This window comes from Chrysemys picta, chromosome 4 (assembly GCF_011386835.1).
Source record: "Chrysemys picta bellii isolate R12L10 chromosome 4, ASM1138683v2, whole genome shotgun sequence".
Lineage (NCBI taxonomy): Eukaryota > Metazoa > Chordata > Testudines > Emydidae > Chrysemys > Chrysemys picta.
In genome coordinates this window covers 61,041,012-61,058,926 of record NC_088794.1, presented here as the reverse complement: position 1 = coordinate 61,058,926, position 17,915 = coordinate 61,041,012, and the positions used below count along the sequence as shown (strand labels likewise).

Here is a 17,915-nt window from a genome sequence, read left to right as displayed (position 1 = left end):
GCATCTCTGTGGGTACTGCTTGCTAATCTCCTGCAAATGGGAATGCACAGAGGACTTGGAAGAAGAAACTGATAACAGTTGTTCTTTGAGAGTTATCTTTCTGCATTCACACTTCCTGTCCCCATTCCATTCAGAGTTCTCATCATACTTTGGCACTTTGGTATAGGAGAAGAAGCCGAGGTGGTTGGGTACTGGATTTCCTTGTATAGGCTTAGTCGTTGAACATCAGTGTCAGTAGGTGGTGCTCATGCAGACCCAATGGACACTGATTTGGTAGAGGTTCCATCAGCAGATCATTGGGGGCGTCAAATTCACAAATGTGAATGCATAGAGGCAACTTTCAGTGAACAACAGTTACCATAAATGAACTATTTTTTCCTAAAGATCCTGGACCAGATCCTCTGCCCTGGTCCTGCTCATTTTTTGCTGCCCAGGTCGTGCAAAAGAGCCAAAATCCAGCCAACCAAGAATTTCCCTGGTAGAGGGAATCCTCAGTTGGTATAAAGTTAGCAGTGCCCCCTCCTACGTTGATTGCTCCCAACCCATAGCCTAGGATATAGCTTTCCCTTTGCCTGCACCAGTCTCATTCTGGCACCTGAGACAATCTGGCTCCATGCATAGCCTGAGTCATCTCCAGATTTCCATGAAAATTATCTTCTGACAAGAACCTCACACAACATCCAAAATCCAGTTCAGAATGGAAAGCTGGTGGCAACCTCAAGTATAGGGAAATGACCTTCTCTGCATAAAGTCAGCACTTGTCTGTGAGTTAGATTTTCATCAGAAGAAGAAAGAGAAGAGAGTTTTAACTTTGTTCTGCTCTAGATTTTAGAGGCAGCTGACAAGACACAGGCTCTGGACATGAAGAAGCACTGCCTACATATCATTGTTCACCAATTCACCAAGGTTGGTTGGATCTTCTCTGGGTTTCTGGGAATCTGCTGTCCTCTGTCACTACCGTGGCTGAGAGCAGCTTAATCTGGGCCTTCATTTAATTCTTCTTGCTCCACAGGACAGTTTGCTATGCTTATAACTGGACATTGTTACTGAGAGGCATACTGGGGACAATACCTGATTTTCTTTTCTTTTTTTATCTGAAAGACCAGCTTTTTGGAGACATGAAAATGTACCAAAACAGAGCAGATATTCAGAACTCCCACCATTTTCTTATCCTTTTCTTTCTTTCTTAGCCATTCTGTGCCACACCAGTGCTGGGTTCTGACATGTATGACAAGATATGTTTGATATGTATTGAATGTACAAGCATCTCTCTCTCTCTCTGGCAATCATAAATGTGATGCTCAGTTTTCTGGTGAAGGAAGTACTGCCTATGTGGTAGTGGTAATGGTAATATTACATGATTTCATAAAATATATCATTATGTTCTGGGCTGGATCTTCTGCAGCCTCCATATTTGTGAAACTTAAATATGGATTATTGTATTAAATAGTGATAAAATGTCAAAAGACTGAAATTCAAATCCCCTGTTAGTTTGTGTCATATGATATGTGGTCCCTTATTGATGGGAATATTGTTATCCAATACATTGTCTATCCAAACAAAGAACCCCAACCACCCAGAAGCAGAACAGACCTTGGCCTGAAAGGTGAACATTTTAGAAAGTTATGAGCAAATGAAAACAGGAGTTAGAATGGAAAACCGCACTAATTCTTCTCTACCTTTGATTCTAGTCTTGCACTGACTTCCCTTCTCCACTGAAGATCTTGTCTCTTTTTTTTTTTTTTTTTTTTTTTAAGGAGAGACCAGTTGCTATTCAGCATGAGCTTCCACTTCTACCCCTCCCCCTCATTTGTTCCCATCCTGTACCATCTCTCCCTACATCCCAGTCTTCAACTCAGCAATATGTCTCCTGCTTTCTTTCTCTAACCCCGCACCCAGCACCTTTGACCTACTCTTTTCTCAAAGGTAGATCTCCCTCACTGATCTCATCCTTCCACCTCCCCCTCAACCACTCTGTCTCCAACATACCATCTCCTTTATTGTTAAAAAAACGCCCTTGATTCCCTCCTGCACTTCTTCTCCAACTGCTGTCCCATCTCACTCCTTCCTTTTGCTGCTGAAGCACATAGTTTACTTCTTTTGTCTCATCATCTCCATCTTCATTCTTAATCCCCTACAATCTGGCATCTGTACCTCCACTGGATGCCCTCAACGAAGTCACTGATGACCTCTTCCTGGCCAAATCCCAAGACCACTCTGCCTCTCTCATCCTCCTCAGTCTTACACTTACAACCATTAACTCAGTTGATCCAGTCCCTCCTCCTAGTGATTCTCCTTCCTTGGCTTTATAGGGCTTGTTTACATGATAAAGTTGCCCCAGTTTAACTGATGGTGTGAATTTCAATAGATTCAGTTAACCTGATATGGACACTATTCAGTTTAAGAGTGGATTTTTATGCTAATAATCTGAATAGGAACAGGCTTAGGGCATGGCTACACTTGCAGCTGTAGAGCACTGGGAGTTAAACCAACCTTCGGAGACTGCAGCAGGGAAAATGCTGTTGAGTGTTTACACTCTCAGCTGGAAGCGCACTGGCTTGGCCACATTAGCAACTCTTGCAACGCCACAAAGAACAGTGCATTGTGATAGTTATCCCAGCATGCAAGTGGCTGCAACGTGCTTTTCAAATGTGGGGGGTGGGATGGACAGGGAGTGTGTTGTGTATATGTAGAGGGAGAGAAAGTGGGTTTTTGGGGGTCTGAGAGCATGTCAGCATGGTGTCTTGTAAGTTCAGACAGCAGCAGACCTCCCTCCCCTTCCTCCCCCCCCCAACTCAAACCAAGCAGCATTCCTCAGTAATGGTTCCTTTGTCTCAGAACAGATAAGCAGCCAGCTGTCAGAAACGGAGCTTTGAAAGGGCATATCCACATTCCTACAGCGAGTTCAAAACAATGACAAGAGTGGCCATTTGACTTAAGGGGATTATGAGAAGTTTCCGGAGGTCAATCAGAGCGCAGTAATGCAACACCTCGTTCACACTGGCGCCGCTGTGCTTCAGTGGGGGCGCAGCAAACGTTATTCCACTCGCCGAGGTGGAGTACCAGCAGCGCTGTAGCCACGGAGTCAGAGCGCTCTACATGCCTTGCCAGTGTGGACGGGTAGTGAGCTAGTGCGCCCGGGACTCCTTTATTGCGCTGTAACTCGCAAGTGTAGCCAAGCCGTTAGTTCAACCAAAATGAGACACTATTAAACTGGAGCAAGAGTGTCCACATAGGGGGTTGCACTAATTTAACTTAAACCAATGCAATTTACCCATGTAGACAATGCCTTGGACTTTGGGCTCTTCTGGTTCTCATCTTACACCCCCAACCACTCTTTCAGTGGCTACTTCGTGGACTCTGTCTCTCTTTCAGGGTCTGTCAGAGCTACATTCTTGGCCCGCTCCTCTTCTCTTCTCACTCCCTGTCTCTGTACAACTTCATCTGGTTACACAACTTTAGCTGTTGCATCTCTGGTGAAGATTCACAAATTCATTTCTCCACTCCCAAGCTCTACCCAGTCGATTATTTCTGATTGCCTCTCTGACATCCCTTCCTGAATTTCTAAGTGTCAGCAAAATCAGCATGACTAAAACTGAGCTCCTTCCCTTTCTCCTGAAGCCCTCTCCTCTCTCTCCCTTTGCTGTCAAGGTTGCTTTCTCTTTTCTCTTTCTGCTGCAGTATCTCATCCCTCGTATTACGTTGGATTCCTCTTCTCTGTCCCTCCACTTCACCCCAAATTGAAGCTATCACTAAATCCTGCTAGATTGCCTCACAGACCTAAAACCTGCTCATCCCTCTCCATTCTCACCTTGAAATCCACAGGGTTCCATTCTTGCTATTGTCATCTCTCCCTTAACTTCTGCAACAGCATCCTGTCTGGCCTGCCTGACACCCACGTCCATCCAAAATGCCTTCCTTGCCTGCCATTCTGATAGCATCAAGCCTTTGGCTGGCTTTCCTCTCCATTTCTACAGCAAAACCAAGCTCTTTGTCTTTTCGTTAAGGCCTTGCACAGCCTGATTCCCACATATGCCCACAGATCTTTCTTCTCCCCATCTTTACTGTGCTCAAACTGCCTGATTCACTAAGTCCTTGGCATCCTTTCCCGACTCCCGCCTCCCTGGCTTTCCCCAGATGGCTCCCTACACACACAGGTCCCTCCCTGACCTGCTCTGCAGGACCTCCTCTCCTCCTTCAAGTCCCTCCATTAAAACAGACTACTTCCAACAAGCCTGCAAACCCTAGTCCTCCCTACAGAGGTGTGGTCACATTTCCTGGGTAAAGAACTCATGGAGCTAACAAGAATGCTATTCTTCAATGCACATTCTTGCTGCTTGTTGCCTCACCCCTCCATCCCCTTACAGACTTTGTAATAACATCCTGAGAGTTGGCACTACTGGCAGAGTAAGGGAGCATAAGGCCCCAGCCCATGCACAGTCATGCAGTACCTCCCTAGATCTTGAGTCTGGGCACAGGGGAAAGAGCAGGGGCAGCAGAGATGGCTGGACACAATGGGAGGAGTATGCTGCATCTGCTAATGGGTGATGCACAGCCTGGAGGGGAGTGTGCAGCAATACAGGAGTTCTGAAAGGATTGTGAGTTACCTGAATGTAAGAGTTATTGATCAGGGAGTATAGCTTAGTGGGAGGGCACTCACTGAGAAGGTGACCCATGCTCCAGTGATTCTTTAATTGTTTATCCAGAGTGGAATAGCTTTATCAGGAGAGACTGAGGAAGGCCCACATCAAAATGTCCCATAGCCCAGTAGTTAGAGCAGGGGTAGGCAACCTATGGCACGCGTGCTGAAGGCGGCACGCGAGCTGATTTTCAGTGGTACTCACACTGCCCGGGTCCTGGCCACCGGTCCGGGGGGCTCTGCATTTTAATTTAATTTTAAATGAAGCTTCTTAAACATTTTAAAAACCTTATTTATTTTACATACAACAATAGTTTAGTTATATATTATAGACTTATAGAAAGAGACCTTCTAAAAACATTCAAATGTGTTACTGGCATGCGTAATACATTTTAAATCAGAGTGATAAATGAAGACTCGGCACACCACTTCTGAAAGGTTGCCGACCCCTGAGTTAGAGCCTGCACCTGAGAGGTGGGAGACCATCCTCTGCATGAAGGGGGAATTGACCCTGTGTTTCCCACATCCCAGGTGAGCATGCTAGTCACTGGGCTAAAAGTTACATGGTGGGCCCCTCCTCCTGTGTTTCTTGCAAAAAAGCAGCTTAGGTGCCTGCTTAGGTGCCAGCAGTCCAGAAGAAGGTTCCTGCCTGTGAATCATTAGCAGAGATAGGCACCTCCCTGCAGCATGGACTTAAGTGCCTAACTTTGTAAGAGGGGCGGGGATTAGAATACACCTTTCTCCTCATGATCTCCCATTGGCTAATTGAAGCAGCTTCTGGCTCACCATGCTGGCTTTTGGATCCTGCTCTTAGGCACCTAGATCTCCCCATGTCTCATATTGGCACCTGATTCAGGCTCTGTGAATCCCTGTGATATTCTAGATGCCCAAAAGTTAGGCATGGCAATGCTCCGCATCACAATGCCTAACTCCCAGTTCCACTCAGATACTGCATCTTGCTATTGCATTAGCCAAACTTTGTCTGACGGAAGAGTTCTGGGAATGCAGGTTTTTCAGCTAGGATAGTATGGGTGCTGTGGTTGATAACACTAGATAGAAAGGCCTGATTTTTAGTACCTAGATGAGCATTAAATGTATACCTATTTTATCCATATACAAACAAGCATAAGCTTACACATCCCTCCCCCCAAGTTTGACTTGCCTGTGACTAGGTAAGCATACTTCAGCTACATACCACATGCAAATTGCAGGGCTCATGACCTGAGGTCAGGTCAGAATTGAAAACCTGCTACCGCTATCAGAGCCGGCTCCAGCGTTTTTGCCGCCCCAAGCGGGGGGGGGGGGGGGGAGCTGCGATCGGCGGCACTTCATTCTTCAGTGGCAATTCGGCGGCAGGTCCTTCCCTCCAAGAGGGACCAAGGGACTTGCCGCCAAAGACCCAGATGTGCCGCCCCTTTCCGTTGGCTGCCCCAAGCACCTGTTTGCTGCGCTGGTGCCTGGAGCCGGCCCTGAGCGCTATGACCATAAGCGGTACAACCTATACTGGTCAACGCCGAGTGCTGGGCAGTGGTTAATAAATCAAGAAACCTCAGGAAGCGCCAACCGCTTTGGGCTGATGAGCGCCTGAGGAGAGTAGTGGAATCCTTGATGGAAGAAATGCCATCAAAAGGCAGATGAGCAAATTCACTCAGTGTTTTTACCAATGATAGCCACACAGGACAGATTGGGCCATTCAGCTGTGGCTGATAACCAGTCTAGGAGTGGAGCCCTGAAAGGTAGGTAGATGGATGATCTCTTCTGCACTGGCAACTCCTGCAGCATAGCTGATTCCAAATGTATCGACTCCCATCCTTCCTTTGGTTCAAACCAGTGAAGTCAAGAGGGGGACACTGACACATGGGCAAAGCAGCGCCTTCTTATCAACTACCCAGGCTATTGCAGCCACATCACATGGAGAGGACACTCCATCCTTGCTGGCAACATGAACACAACACGGAAGATAGCAGTTATGGGTTATAAGCTCTCACTTGATTGGCATAGAGGAGGGCGCCACAGGTCATCTTTGATGGTGGAAAGAATCACTGCGTTCCATTGGTCAGCCACCACCCACCACAAAGCCAGGCAGCCCCCAGAAAGTTAGGTGCTGAACCACCACAGTCTGTCCACCTCCTGGGGTGCATGGGGCTAGACCAAAAGTTGAAAGGCAGACGGAAATCTGGCACCTGGCAAAAATAAGAAACCAAGAATTTTCTGGACTGGAAGCTGGAATGTCAGGACCGTGTGTCCGGGATTGACAGATGATGATAACCTACAATACACAAAAGAGAGTCCTGTGGCACCTTTAAGACTAACAGAAGTATTGGGAGCATAAGCTTTCGTGGGTAAGAACCTCACTTCTTCAGATGCTCTTGCATCTGAAGAAGTGAGGTTCTTACCCACGAAAGCTTATGCTCCCAATACTTCTGTTAGTCTTAAAGGTGCCACAGGGGACTCTGTTGCTTTTTACAGATTCAGACTAACACGGCTACCCCTCTGATACAATACACAAGCAGCATATGGAAGTCAGCTTTGCTAGACCGTGAGCTGTACAAACTCAATGTTGACATTGCAGCACTTCAGGAAACAAGACTTGCAGATGCTGGTTCTGTCCAAGAGGCCAATTACACCTTCTTTTGGCAAGGTAAAAGCAGCGAAGAAAAGTCTTCACAGTGTCCGTTTTGCTGTGAAAAACAAGTGGGTAAAGCTCCTAGAGACACCAATCGGGAAATCAGAGCATATCATTTAACTTAAACTTCAGACGACCATCGGCTCGGTGAACATCATTAGTGCCTATGCACCAGTACTGAAATCTAGCCCCGAGGAGAAGGATACATTTTACAACTCTTTGGATCAAGTCGTCAAAAGAATACCATCAACTGAGCAACTTTTCCACCTTGGTAACTTTAATACAAGAGTCGGCGCAGACAACAACTCATGGCCAGATTGCCTAGGATATTTTGGCATTGGCAAGATGAAGGAGAATGGCCAACAACTTCTTGAATTCTGCGCCCAAAACCAAATCTGCATTTCCAATTCATATTTTACAGGAAAAGATTGCCACAAAGCATCATGGCGACATCGGCAATCAGGTCTCTGGCACCAATTAGACCTTGTTATCGTCAGGAGGAAAGACCTACCCTTAGTGCAGAACACTCGCACATTCCACAGTGCTGATTGTGACACTGACCACTCCTTGATTATTCGCAAAGTGAAGATTACAGCCAAGAAACTACATAGAGCAAAACCTAAGAGCAAGCCCAAAGTTAATGCTATTGACACCAAAAAACAGAGGAAATGCCAGGAGTTTGTGAATGCTTTTGAACTTAGCATGCATGGGAAGTCATTACCAGAGAATGCAGAGGAATTTGGGGAAGATTTAAGAACAACAATCCATGAAACAGCTTGAGCTACATTTCGGGGGAAGAGTCCATCAAAAAAGGACTGGTTTTAAAAAAATGAAGTGGAACTATTACCTCTCATCAACATTAAGAACACAGCCTATCTGGAACACAACAAGAAGCCAATAGGAGAGCACCAAAGTGAGACTTCAGCATGCAAAAACTGAGGTGCAGCGAGCAAGCAGACACTGTGCAAATCATTACTGGATCAAGCTCTGTGAAGAGATACAGACAGCCTCAGACACAGAAAACCTCAAAGTCATGTATGAAGAAAGTTCTAGGTCCTACTGTCAACAAGGTTGCTCCTCTCAAATTGCACAGCAGTGAAATCATTACAGATAAAAGCAAGCACTTGTCTTGTTGGGTTGTACACTATTCAGAGCTATATGCACAAGAAAGAAACATCACCAGCAAATCACTGGACCAAATACCAACTCTACAGGTCATGCCAGAGCTAGATGTGGAGCTCATTGTAGAAGAACTAAGCAGGGCCATTGATTTGCTATCAAGTGGCAAGGCTCCTGGAAAAGATGGCATCCCAGTGGAAATCCTCAAGTATGGGAAAGACAGCCTATTACCATATCTTCATCAGCTGCTATTTAAATGCTGGAAAGAGGGTGAGGTACCACAAGAGATGCACGACACAAACATCGTCACTTTGTATAAAAATAAAGGCGAGGGGTGATGCAACAACTACAGAGGTATCTCGCTACTAAGTGTAGCAGGAAAAGCCTTCACAAAAGTCTTCTTAGTGTGCCTACAACAGCTGGCAAATCGTGTCTACCCTGAATCACAGTGTGGATTCAGGGCTGGAAGATCAACTATAGACATGATATTTTCTCTGCGATAACTCCAAGAAAAGTACAGAGAGCAAAACCTAGCATTGTACATCACCTTTGTGGACCTAACCAAAGCATTCGACACAGTCAGCAGAGTAGGTCTATTTGCAATACTAGAAAAGATAGGATGCCCATCAACCCTGTTAAGTCTTATATGGTGATTCCACAATAAAATGAGAGCAGCTGTCCAGTTTGACGGGTCCACCTCCGACAGTTTTGAGATGAAAAGCGGAGTGAAGCAAGGATGTGTTCTTGCGCCTACATTCTTTGGAATCTTCTTCTCGGTACTCTTGAACTGTGTGTTTAAGGACATGAAAGATAGAGTGTATCTCCACACAAGATCAGATGGCAAACTCTTCAAGCTGTCCCAACTGAAATCGAAGACCAAAGTCAAAAAGGTGCTAATCAAGGAACTTCTATTCACTGATGATGATGCCCTGTTAGCCCACAATGAAGATCTACTACAAGAACTCATAGACCTCCTTTCAAGTGCCTGTCAGGCATTTGCTCTCACTATCAGCATCAAGAAAATGGTTGTATTAGGACAGGGGGTTCCACAAGATCCTTCAATTACCTTAAATGCAAATCAGCTAGAAGTAGTCCAAAAGTTCAGCTATTTAGCTTCTACAGTGACCACCAACCTCTCACAGGATGAAGAACTAAATGTTCGCATTGGAAAGGCAGCCACCACCTTTAGCAGACTAACTAAAAGAGCATGAAACAACTCAAAGCTTACCATCAAGACCAAAATGCTAGTGTACCAAGCCTGCATCCTCAGCACTCTCATGTATGGTGGGGAAACATGGACAACTTATGCTCATCAGGAGAAAGGGTTAAACAGTTTCCACCTACACTGTTTACACCACATACTCAACACCAAATGGCAATTAAAGTCTCCAATGCAGAGGTTCTTCAAAGGGTAAAGTTACCAAGTGTAACAGCCCTGCTCAAGCAAAGACGACTGCGCTGGTTGGGCCATCTGAGTAGGTTGGAAAATGGACACATACCCAAGGACATGCTATACGGGGAGCTGTTGGAGGGAACAAGAACAACAGGACGTCCCAAGCTTCGCTATAAAGACACATGCAAGCAAGATATGAAGGAATTTGGAATTGATCCTGACCCACGGGAAGTCTTGGCAAGTGACGGTAACAAGTGGCGCCATCGTCTCCATCAGAGTATCAAAGTCCATGACAGAAGCTGGTTCTTACAGCTTGAAGAGAAAAGAGCCTGTAGGAAGGAAGCAGTTCCCAACCAAGATACAGACATTTGCAATAACTGCCAAAGATTTTGCAAATCTCAGATTGGATTATTCAGTCACATGAGACATTGCAAATCATCTACATCATAGGCTGCAATTCCCACCGTCTCTCGCAGACGAAAAATTGCCAACATGTCTAATCTGGCAAATTTATATGGCTCCTGTCACGTTAGTATCTGAGCTCCTAATAGTCTTTACTATATTTATCCTCCCAACATTCCCCTGAGGTAAGGAAGCACTGTAAACTCCAGTTCATAGATGGGAAACAAGGGCACAGAGAGCTAGATCCACAAAGGGAATTAAGTGTGTAACTCCCACTGCAGATGGCAATGTCCAACTTTTAGGTACCAGTGAGATCATCAACCCCCACTCAGCTACTTCCTAACACTGTAGGCACTTGAGTTTCTGCCAGAAGGCATGCACAAAACCACTGAAATCACCAAGCTGCTCAGAGCCCTCTCTTACACTTAAACCCTGGTGGATTCACAAATGAGGCGTTCCCCAATCTGGTAAGCAGACTCTGAGCATGTCTAAGCTGCACAAAGGACATTTGTAACTCTGTGGGCATGTACCCAATGCCCAGAGTTGGGAGCGCTCAGTTGGGATAGAGAAGACTTGTTTTCAAATCCTTGCACTGCCTGATTTGGATCAGGGACTTGTACCCAGGCCCCACACATGCAAGGGGTGTGTTTTAATCATTCAGCTATTGCCTGCTCTTGGATGGGGCTTGCTTAGTGTCTCCTGTTAAAGCTGTTCCACTTTGTATGAAATAATTAACAATTCATTGGAACAGGAAAGAGCTTGACAATAGCTCAGTGACTAAGGCACTGACCTAGGACAAGGACAAGTCCCTGTTCCAATGAATATTTCATTATTTATATGAAGTGGACATGTCCAACAGGAGAGGCAGTAGCACACTCATCCCAGAATAAACTCACCTGGCATGTGGGAAAATCAAGATCACAAACCTGCTCTGAATCAGGCATAAGGGCAGTTTGAAAACTGGTCTCCTGCATCAGGGCTGAGTGCCACAGCCAGTGGGCAGCTATGGTTAGTTTCTCTTGCTCCTTTTTCCTGAGAAGGGGCTGGCCTAGCTAAGACACGTAGCTGCAAGAGAGGGTTCACAGCTGAGAATCCCAAATGCAGCTAGGCGCCCCCCTCAGGCCCAGAGCTAGGCATTTAACTGCCTTGGCTTTTTCTGCTTACTGGCTTAGCAAGGCTCCTCGCTCAGCTGTCTCTCTCTCCAAGCATTGTATAGGGAGCCTGGGCACCTGACTCAAGACTAAGGATTCTACTGGGAGGCAGTGTACCTAAAAGTCCCTTTGTCAATCTATCCCCGAGAGACTAAGGACCAGATATATAAAGGTATTTAGGTGCCTAAGATGCAGATAGATACAGAATGGGATTTTCAGATGTGCCTGAGCATGTTAGGCGTCTAGCTCTCATTGAAGTGAATGGCACCAAATCTATTTAGGTGCTTTTGAAAATGCCACTGGCAGAAACTTAGGCATATAGGAAATTTTATTAGCAAAAACGTAGGTAGCTATGGACTTTGGGCAGCAGCTGAGTAGAGGGTAAGAATCTCAAGGACACTCGCATTTTTTAGTTAAGCCCCTAGAATGGCAGTTAGGCACCGAAGTCCCTTTGTGGATCTAGCCCTAGATGCCTACATGCACCTTTAGGTACGTAAATGTCTTTGGAAATCTGGCCCTGAGGGACTTACCCACAGTCACATATGGATCTGTAACCAAACAGGGCTGTCCCTTCTGTCCACTAAGTGCACCTCGCTTGCACACCTACCTAGGTACTGTCAGGCCCAAAATAAGGAGGAGGGTGTTTGTTTCTATCATCTTTGCATTCTTTCCATTCAAAAAACTGAACTGCATCAGGGAAAAACAAAAGACCAAAATGACACAATTGACCACTGCATACAAGTAATATTTAAAATGTATGATCTCTGAAAAAAATACAGAAATATTGAAGAATCTGGAAAGACATAATCTATGCTAGAATTAACCTAATGGATTCAGCATTCCATGTTCTACATTTCCATTTGGAAATGAGATTATACAATAGGTTCTGGCAGTCATAGAGTGTTTATCCGGCTGCGTTTACTGCTGTGCAAAATGTCTTATTTTAATGCAGTGTCATGGTCTTGAGTGGATATAAAGCAGATATCCGCAGATTTGCAGGGCTGTAGTCTTGACTTTCTTGTGGTAGACCTGATCAGTAACAAGTAACTTGAAACTAATGTTGCGTCCAGTGTTGCACTGTGGCCAGAAAAATGAACAAAATGCATCATTTCAGAAAATGTTTGAACTCTGACATTTTGTTAAATTTCTGTCATTGTTGCTAATTTTTTTCTTTTAATTCTGTTTTGTAAATTAAAAACTGTCTGATTCTAGGGACAGGCTCATCAAATTATCATTGAAAGACTGAGTGCTAGGGAAGGAGAATACCTGCAGCTTTCAAGAAATCCAAATGCTGTAATGTTTATGTTGTGTTTCGGAGGTTTTGGTATGTAACTTTTTGCTCAGCACGATATGAACATGTGGCCATTACAGTCTCCTTCAGCTCTGTTGACGGGTTAAGGGTTGCTGTTCCCTATTCAGAATATCAGAGAAAAAGAATATTAACTGGAGAGCTGACTATATTGTTGTAATACTTTGGGCAAGGTTATACATTAGTCTCCCAGTGTGTGTCAGGTTTATACAAATGCCTAATAAAACTCTTTTTTGTTTATACTCTGACATAGTTCTGTGTCTTTGCCCTTGGTCTTAATCCTATCTCAATGCAATATGCTCTTGGGTGCAGGTGCCTAATTCCCACTAATGTTAATGGGATCTATCCTTCCATCCCCTGCACATTGTCTACTGCCCCTTATTTTGGACATATAACTTTGTGTACTGATTTCTTTCCAGAAGTGGCCTGATTCATCTGCTTCATTTCAGTGTTATACTAGATGCACAAAATGCTTTTGTTTCTTCACTACAGACACTGGACCTACAAAAATAGGAGGAAATATTATTAAGCAAGTAAAAAAAGATATCCAAATAGTCTCCATTTATTGGGCTAAAATATAAGGTAAAATAGGGATGTTTCTCAAGGTCAGAAAATGGCTCTTCAGAGAAAACTTGGGTTTGTGTGAAGTCTCCATTCAGTCTGATGCTGTCAGAAAATAAACATTATTATAGAGCAATTGGTAAGCTAAGCTTCAATGCACATGTTGATTATTGGTTCTCATGGCATTCTTTAACTGCTTGAAAGATCCAGGCAAAAATGTCATGTGCACTAAATAGAGCAGTACTTTGAGCTACTTCTCAGGGCACAGCAGAACAGAGTCGATAGATTATTTGCACAAATCCTGAGCTGCCAGTTCTAGTGGATCTGAATGTCAGCAGAAATACAAAGGGCATGAATTTCAAAGCTGTTTAGGTGCCTAAGGTATGTTTTAGCCTGCACTAGTTTGCATCCTGTATATTAATTATGGAATCATTATTATGAATAATTATTGTCATTCTCGTGTCAGATTTCCTGACATACCTTCAACTCCATCCCATTGCAAAGGCGGTCTAAAACCAGAAGACAAGAAAGGAGAATTATTATTTTACATAGAAACTACAGTTGTGGTGATTTTCATGGAGCTTTACAGCCTGGTTCTGTGTGCTTGTCATTTTACTAGTAACATGACAATATAGACACAATGGAATATCACTGGATTTCACTAACCTGTATATGTCTAGTATGGGTCGGTTGGGATTAAACAGTGATATTTAAACTATGGTTTTAATTTTTTTCCTTTTTTGTGTGTTTTTCTGTTTGTTTTTGTTTTCCCTGAAGGTCTCCAAGTTGCCAAACCTGCGATCCCTCAGTCAGCCGCTCCTTCTTGACATCATAGAATCATTAGCCAATCACATATCAGACAAGCAATTTGCAGAGCTGGGTTCAGACATATAAAACACTTCCAGGCCTCTTTCATTTGTTCCTCAAAGGGCTGCACTTTACAGCTGAATCCCTCTATACTGAGCTGCTCAGAATGTCAACACAATAAAGCAGAAGACCTGTGAAGAGCATGAAAATCTGAACTATTGCACTCTTGTGGATCTGCGTGGCTTACATCTGTGTATTTGGGGCAGAAGCTGGTCTCAGCCATACCAACGTAAAATTGAAATTACTGGGGGCAATGAGTTTATTCCAGATTTACCTTAGTGTAACTGAGTTCAGAATCTGGCCTATTGCTTTTCTTTTGTAAAATATAAACAGTAATGGATAAAAGGATCATTAATATTATGAAACACAACATTTAGTGAAACCTATTTAAAGGGCTTTATCGTAACAAGATCCAGTGGCTGGAAGTTGAAGTCAGCAATAATTAAATTGGAAATAAAATGCACAATTTTAACAGTTAATTGATAATTGGCCCAGAATACAAAGGCTTTCTATAGATTCTCCATCACTTGGAATCTTTAAATCTACATTGGGTGTCTTTCTAAAAAGATAAGCTTTTATTCAACCACCTTATTGGGCTGGATACCGGAAGCGTGAAATTCTCGGGCCAGTGTTTTGCAGGAGGCCAGACTAAGATAATCATAATGGCCCCTTCTGACTTTTAAAATCTATTAACCCTATCCTGTCAAGCCTTTCTGAAATAATGTATTAGTAAATAGCTACGCTCTTCTGCCTGCGTGGCAGGAATCACTTTGTTTTAGCTTGAGGGAAATGAAGCAAAAGGAAGCACTTGAACAGGGTTGTCCAACCTGTGGCCTTTTAAGGTGACTATGTTAGGAAAGTCCCCATTTGATTCAGAATTGATCCTGTGACCTTTTTTTTTTTTGCTTGTGTTATACACGTGAGCACAGAGGGTCCTTCTAGCTTTATAATCTATGAAAAGCACCTCCCACTGCTGCTCATGCAACCTCAAAGCAGATTTATTGTGAGCATCCGCTATCCCACTCCTACTGTAGGCTGCCCTCTGTGGCCACCTGCTGCATCAAAGGGGAAGAGAGAGTAGCTCTGGCTTCTTCATTGCCTACACTGCTACTGGTCTTGGAGAGCCTAGGTGAACAGGGCAGGCATTCAGAAGGCTTTGCTTAGGTGAGCATCCATAAAGGACTGCTTATTTACCCCAGACAGCACCCAGGGCAGGCCAGGAAGGAAAGCTGAGACACAACAACAGGAATTCCATGATCTAACTTGCGTCAACTGATTAGGGTCCCCAAGAGACCATACAACAGCTGCAGCACTGCATACACCAGCCACTACCCCCTGCTTACACTCAACCTGCCCCTCTGCACCCTGACATTACCCCTGTGCCAGGGGCACTGTGGGGAGGGAGTCCTAGGAGCTGAATATGCTGGCTCTGTGCCTGCTGGGGATTACTAGTAACAAAGCAGATAATGTAGCAACTAAAACTAATCTCCCTTCCCTGGGATGTAGCAAATGGCCAGCGGGGGGAGTGGCTAAGCAGCTGCACCCAGCAGGGGCTCATGGATCATTTCTACTCCATTGGTCACTGTCTGAGCAGTTCAATGGGAGCAGAAGAGGCCAGAGACTCCGCCCCCAAGCATTGATTTGGTGCCCCTCAGCTTTTGGGGATAATATATTTGGCTCTCATGCTGGAGAGTGTGGACAGACCTGCAGTAGAAATACAGTGGCCAGGTAGCTGATGTTTATACACTAGCCACCTCAGCATGGGGGGATGGACTAGGTGATCTCTTGAGGTCCTTTCCAGCCTAACAGTTCTATGATTCTTGGATCTCTAATTAAGGGCAGTAAAGGTCTGTTTCCAGCAGATACCAGAGCTACACACCTGTGCTGTACCATTAGCTTCACTATTTCATATGTGTGTCTGAAAAGATGGTTGTTTTTGTGATGTCCAGTTGCTGTTCACCAGCAGGGTGTTAGATGCTGTTGTCCCTTCAGTTAATTCAAGGGATGTGCTTTATTTTATTTTATACATTGTCCTCCCAGTTAAGGATTTATGCTAGCTGCGTGTGCAGGTGGATCTGACTGGAGAAGGCAGAGTGACACCTGACAGCAGGACATGCCTGTTGAACTGAATTCTAGTAGATGCACCCCTTCTCCAAATATATACACCCATTCCTCTGGTATATGCGCTGTATTTCATTTGGAAATTAAACTGACCAGTAAATAGTGTACCAGTAAATAGCACTTATGTGCCACTACCACTAACCCTATCGACTCCACTTTCTGAGAATTTCAGGGCAATTTAAAGCTGGAACCTGTGGTTCACACCCATGGCTGTCAGCATTGCATAGAGTCTATATTCTCAGAACTCAGAGGCACATGCAAACCCATGTTTTTTTACAACGAACCGTATGCCCTAGTTATCTCAAGTGCAAAGTAAAACTTACTTTATAGCAAAATGGAACCATATAGTCTGGAGCATCAGTCAGCAGAACTGTTCTGGATGGGAGTCTCACACTGACTACAGCTGCCTTTACATGGAAACAGTCAAATGTCTCTCACATGGAGGAGCTTTTGATCTACAGTGTGCACAAGACTGCCCACATTCTGGCAGCACAGCAACAAAGGTGAAATTTTCAGGTTGGGTTTCATCCAGTCTCACTGAGATTTTAGACCTGCTAGGTGAGTTAGGCCTGGGAGCTCTTATTTGAACCTCCTGACGGGTAAAATGAAGCACCATTATTAATAAAGATTGGCAACACTCTATTTGAGTGCTAGGAACTTAAGAATTGCCATTCCAGATCAGACCAGCTGTGCATCTCATCTAGTAGTATGTTGTCTCTGACTCAGAGGAAGATGCCAGAATTCTGTAGTGGATGCTGTGGGTTAAGCAGCCCTTATGAGTTGTTTCTCCCTAACTCCCACCAGTCAGAGATTGGTGAAGGGTTACCTCCTTTTTTTTCTCCTCTCACTGTGGTTGTTCTAATTATCCATATAAATCCTCAACCCTTTTAAAAATCCCATTGAGCTCTTGGTCTCAATAATATCTTGGCAGCAATTATGTGTTGTGTTCAAGGGTATTTCCTTTTATCAGTTTTCAGTTCCATAAATGTCTTCCTGTTCTTGTATTTGAAAAAGGATAAATAGGAATATAAATCTCTGTAACATTCATCATTCTGTGTACCTTTGTAATGTACCCTCTGAGTCATCTCTTCTCTAAAGTAACTTGTCCTGATCTTTTCAAGATCTTTCCATCCCTCTAAGAATTTTTATCTTCTGTCGCAGAATCCCTGGGTTTTCTGCAGGTTGTATCTTTTTTAAGATAGGATGACCAGTACTGAAGGCAGCATTCCAGATGAGGGCGTACCAATGATCTATAGAATGGCATTATAATATTTTCAGTACTGTTTTCTATCTCATTGCTGATCCATCCAGACATCTTGTTTGCTTTTTTGATCACTGCTGCCATTGAGCCATGACTGCCATTGAGTTGTTTATGGTGATACCTGGGACATTTTTGGTTACATTAATTTAAATCCCGGGAGTAGTGAGTATGTGAGTAGTCTAAATTAATTCCTTCCAAGGTGCATTACTTTGCATTTGTGAGCACGGAATTACCATTGTGCTGCCCATTTGTCTAGTGCTTGTTAAGTCCATGTCCAAATAATCTTCCCTAACCACTTAATGCCCTGGCCTTTTTAAGGAAAGGTTATTGAGAAAACTGTGATGTAGCTGTCTTACTATTACTGGAAGTCCTCAGATGTCCTTTGTCCCTTTCTTTTTTTTTTTAACTTTATTGTTTTTATGTAAAATATATGTATATAACGAAATAAAACATATATAAATACGTA

At 44.0% G+C, this 17,915-nt stretch overlaps 1 protein-coding gene across 17 annotated transcripts in view; it reads left to right on the top strand.

The window, feature by feature from the left end:
• Nucleotides 1–17,915, top strand: part of LZTR1 (leucine zipper like post translational regulator 1) — a 279,906-nt gene extending 261,991 nt beyond the window's left edge. For 8 of the 17 annotated variants that reach the window (XR_010601021.1, XM_065595073.1, XM_065595077.1 and 5 more), the window contains 3 exons: nucleotides 826–906; nucleotides 12,543–12,654; nucleotides 13,978–17,915. Coding sequence is in view for 15 of the 17 variants with exons in the window: in XM_065595073.1 (XP_065451145.1) it covers nucleotides 826–906; nucleotides 12,543–12,654; nucleotides 13,978–14,027 (243 nt within the window). In the remaining 2 variants the exon portion in view is untranslated. Of the gene's footprint in view, nucleotides 1–825; nucleotides 907–1,012; nucleotides 1,486–12,542; nucleotides 12,655–13,977 lie in introns of those variants that run through there. The other 9 variants (XM_005311754.4, XM_065595079.1, XM_065595075.1 and 6 more) reach the window with 4 other exon arrangements.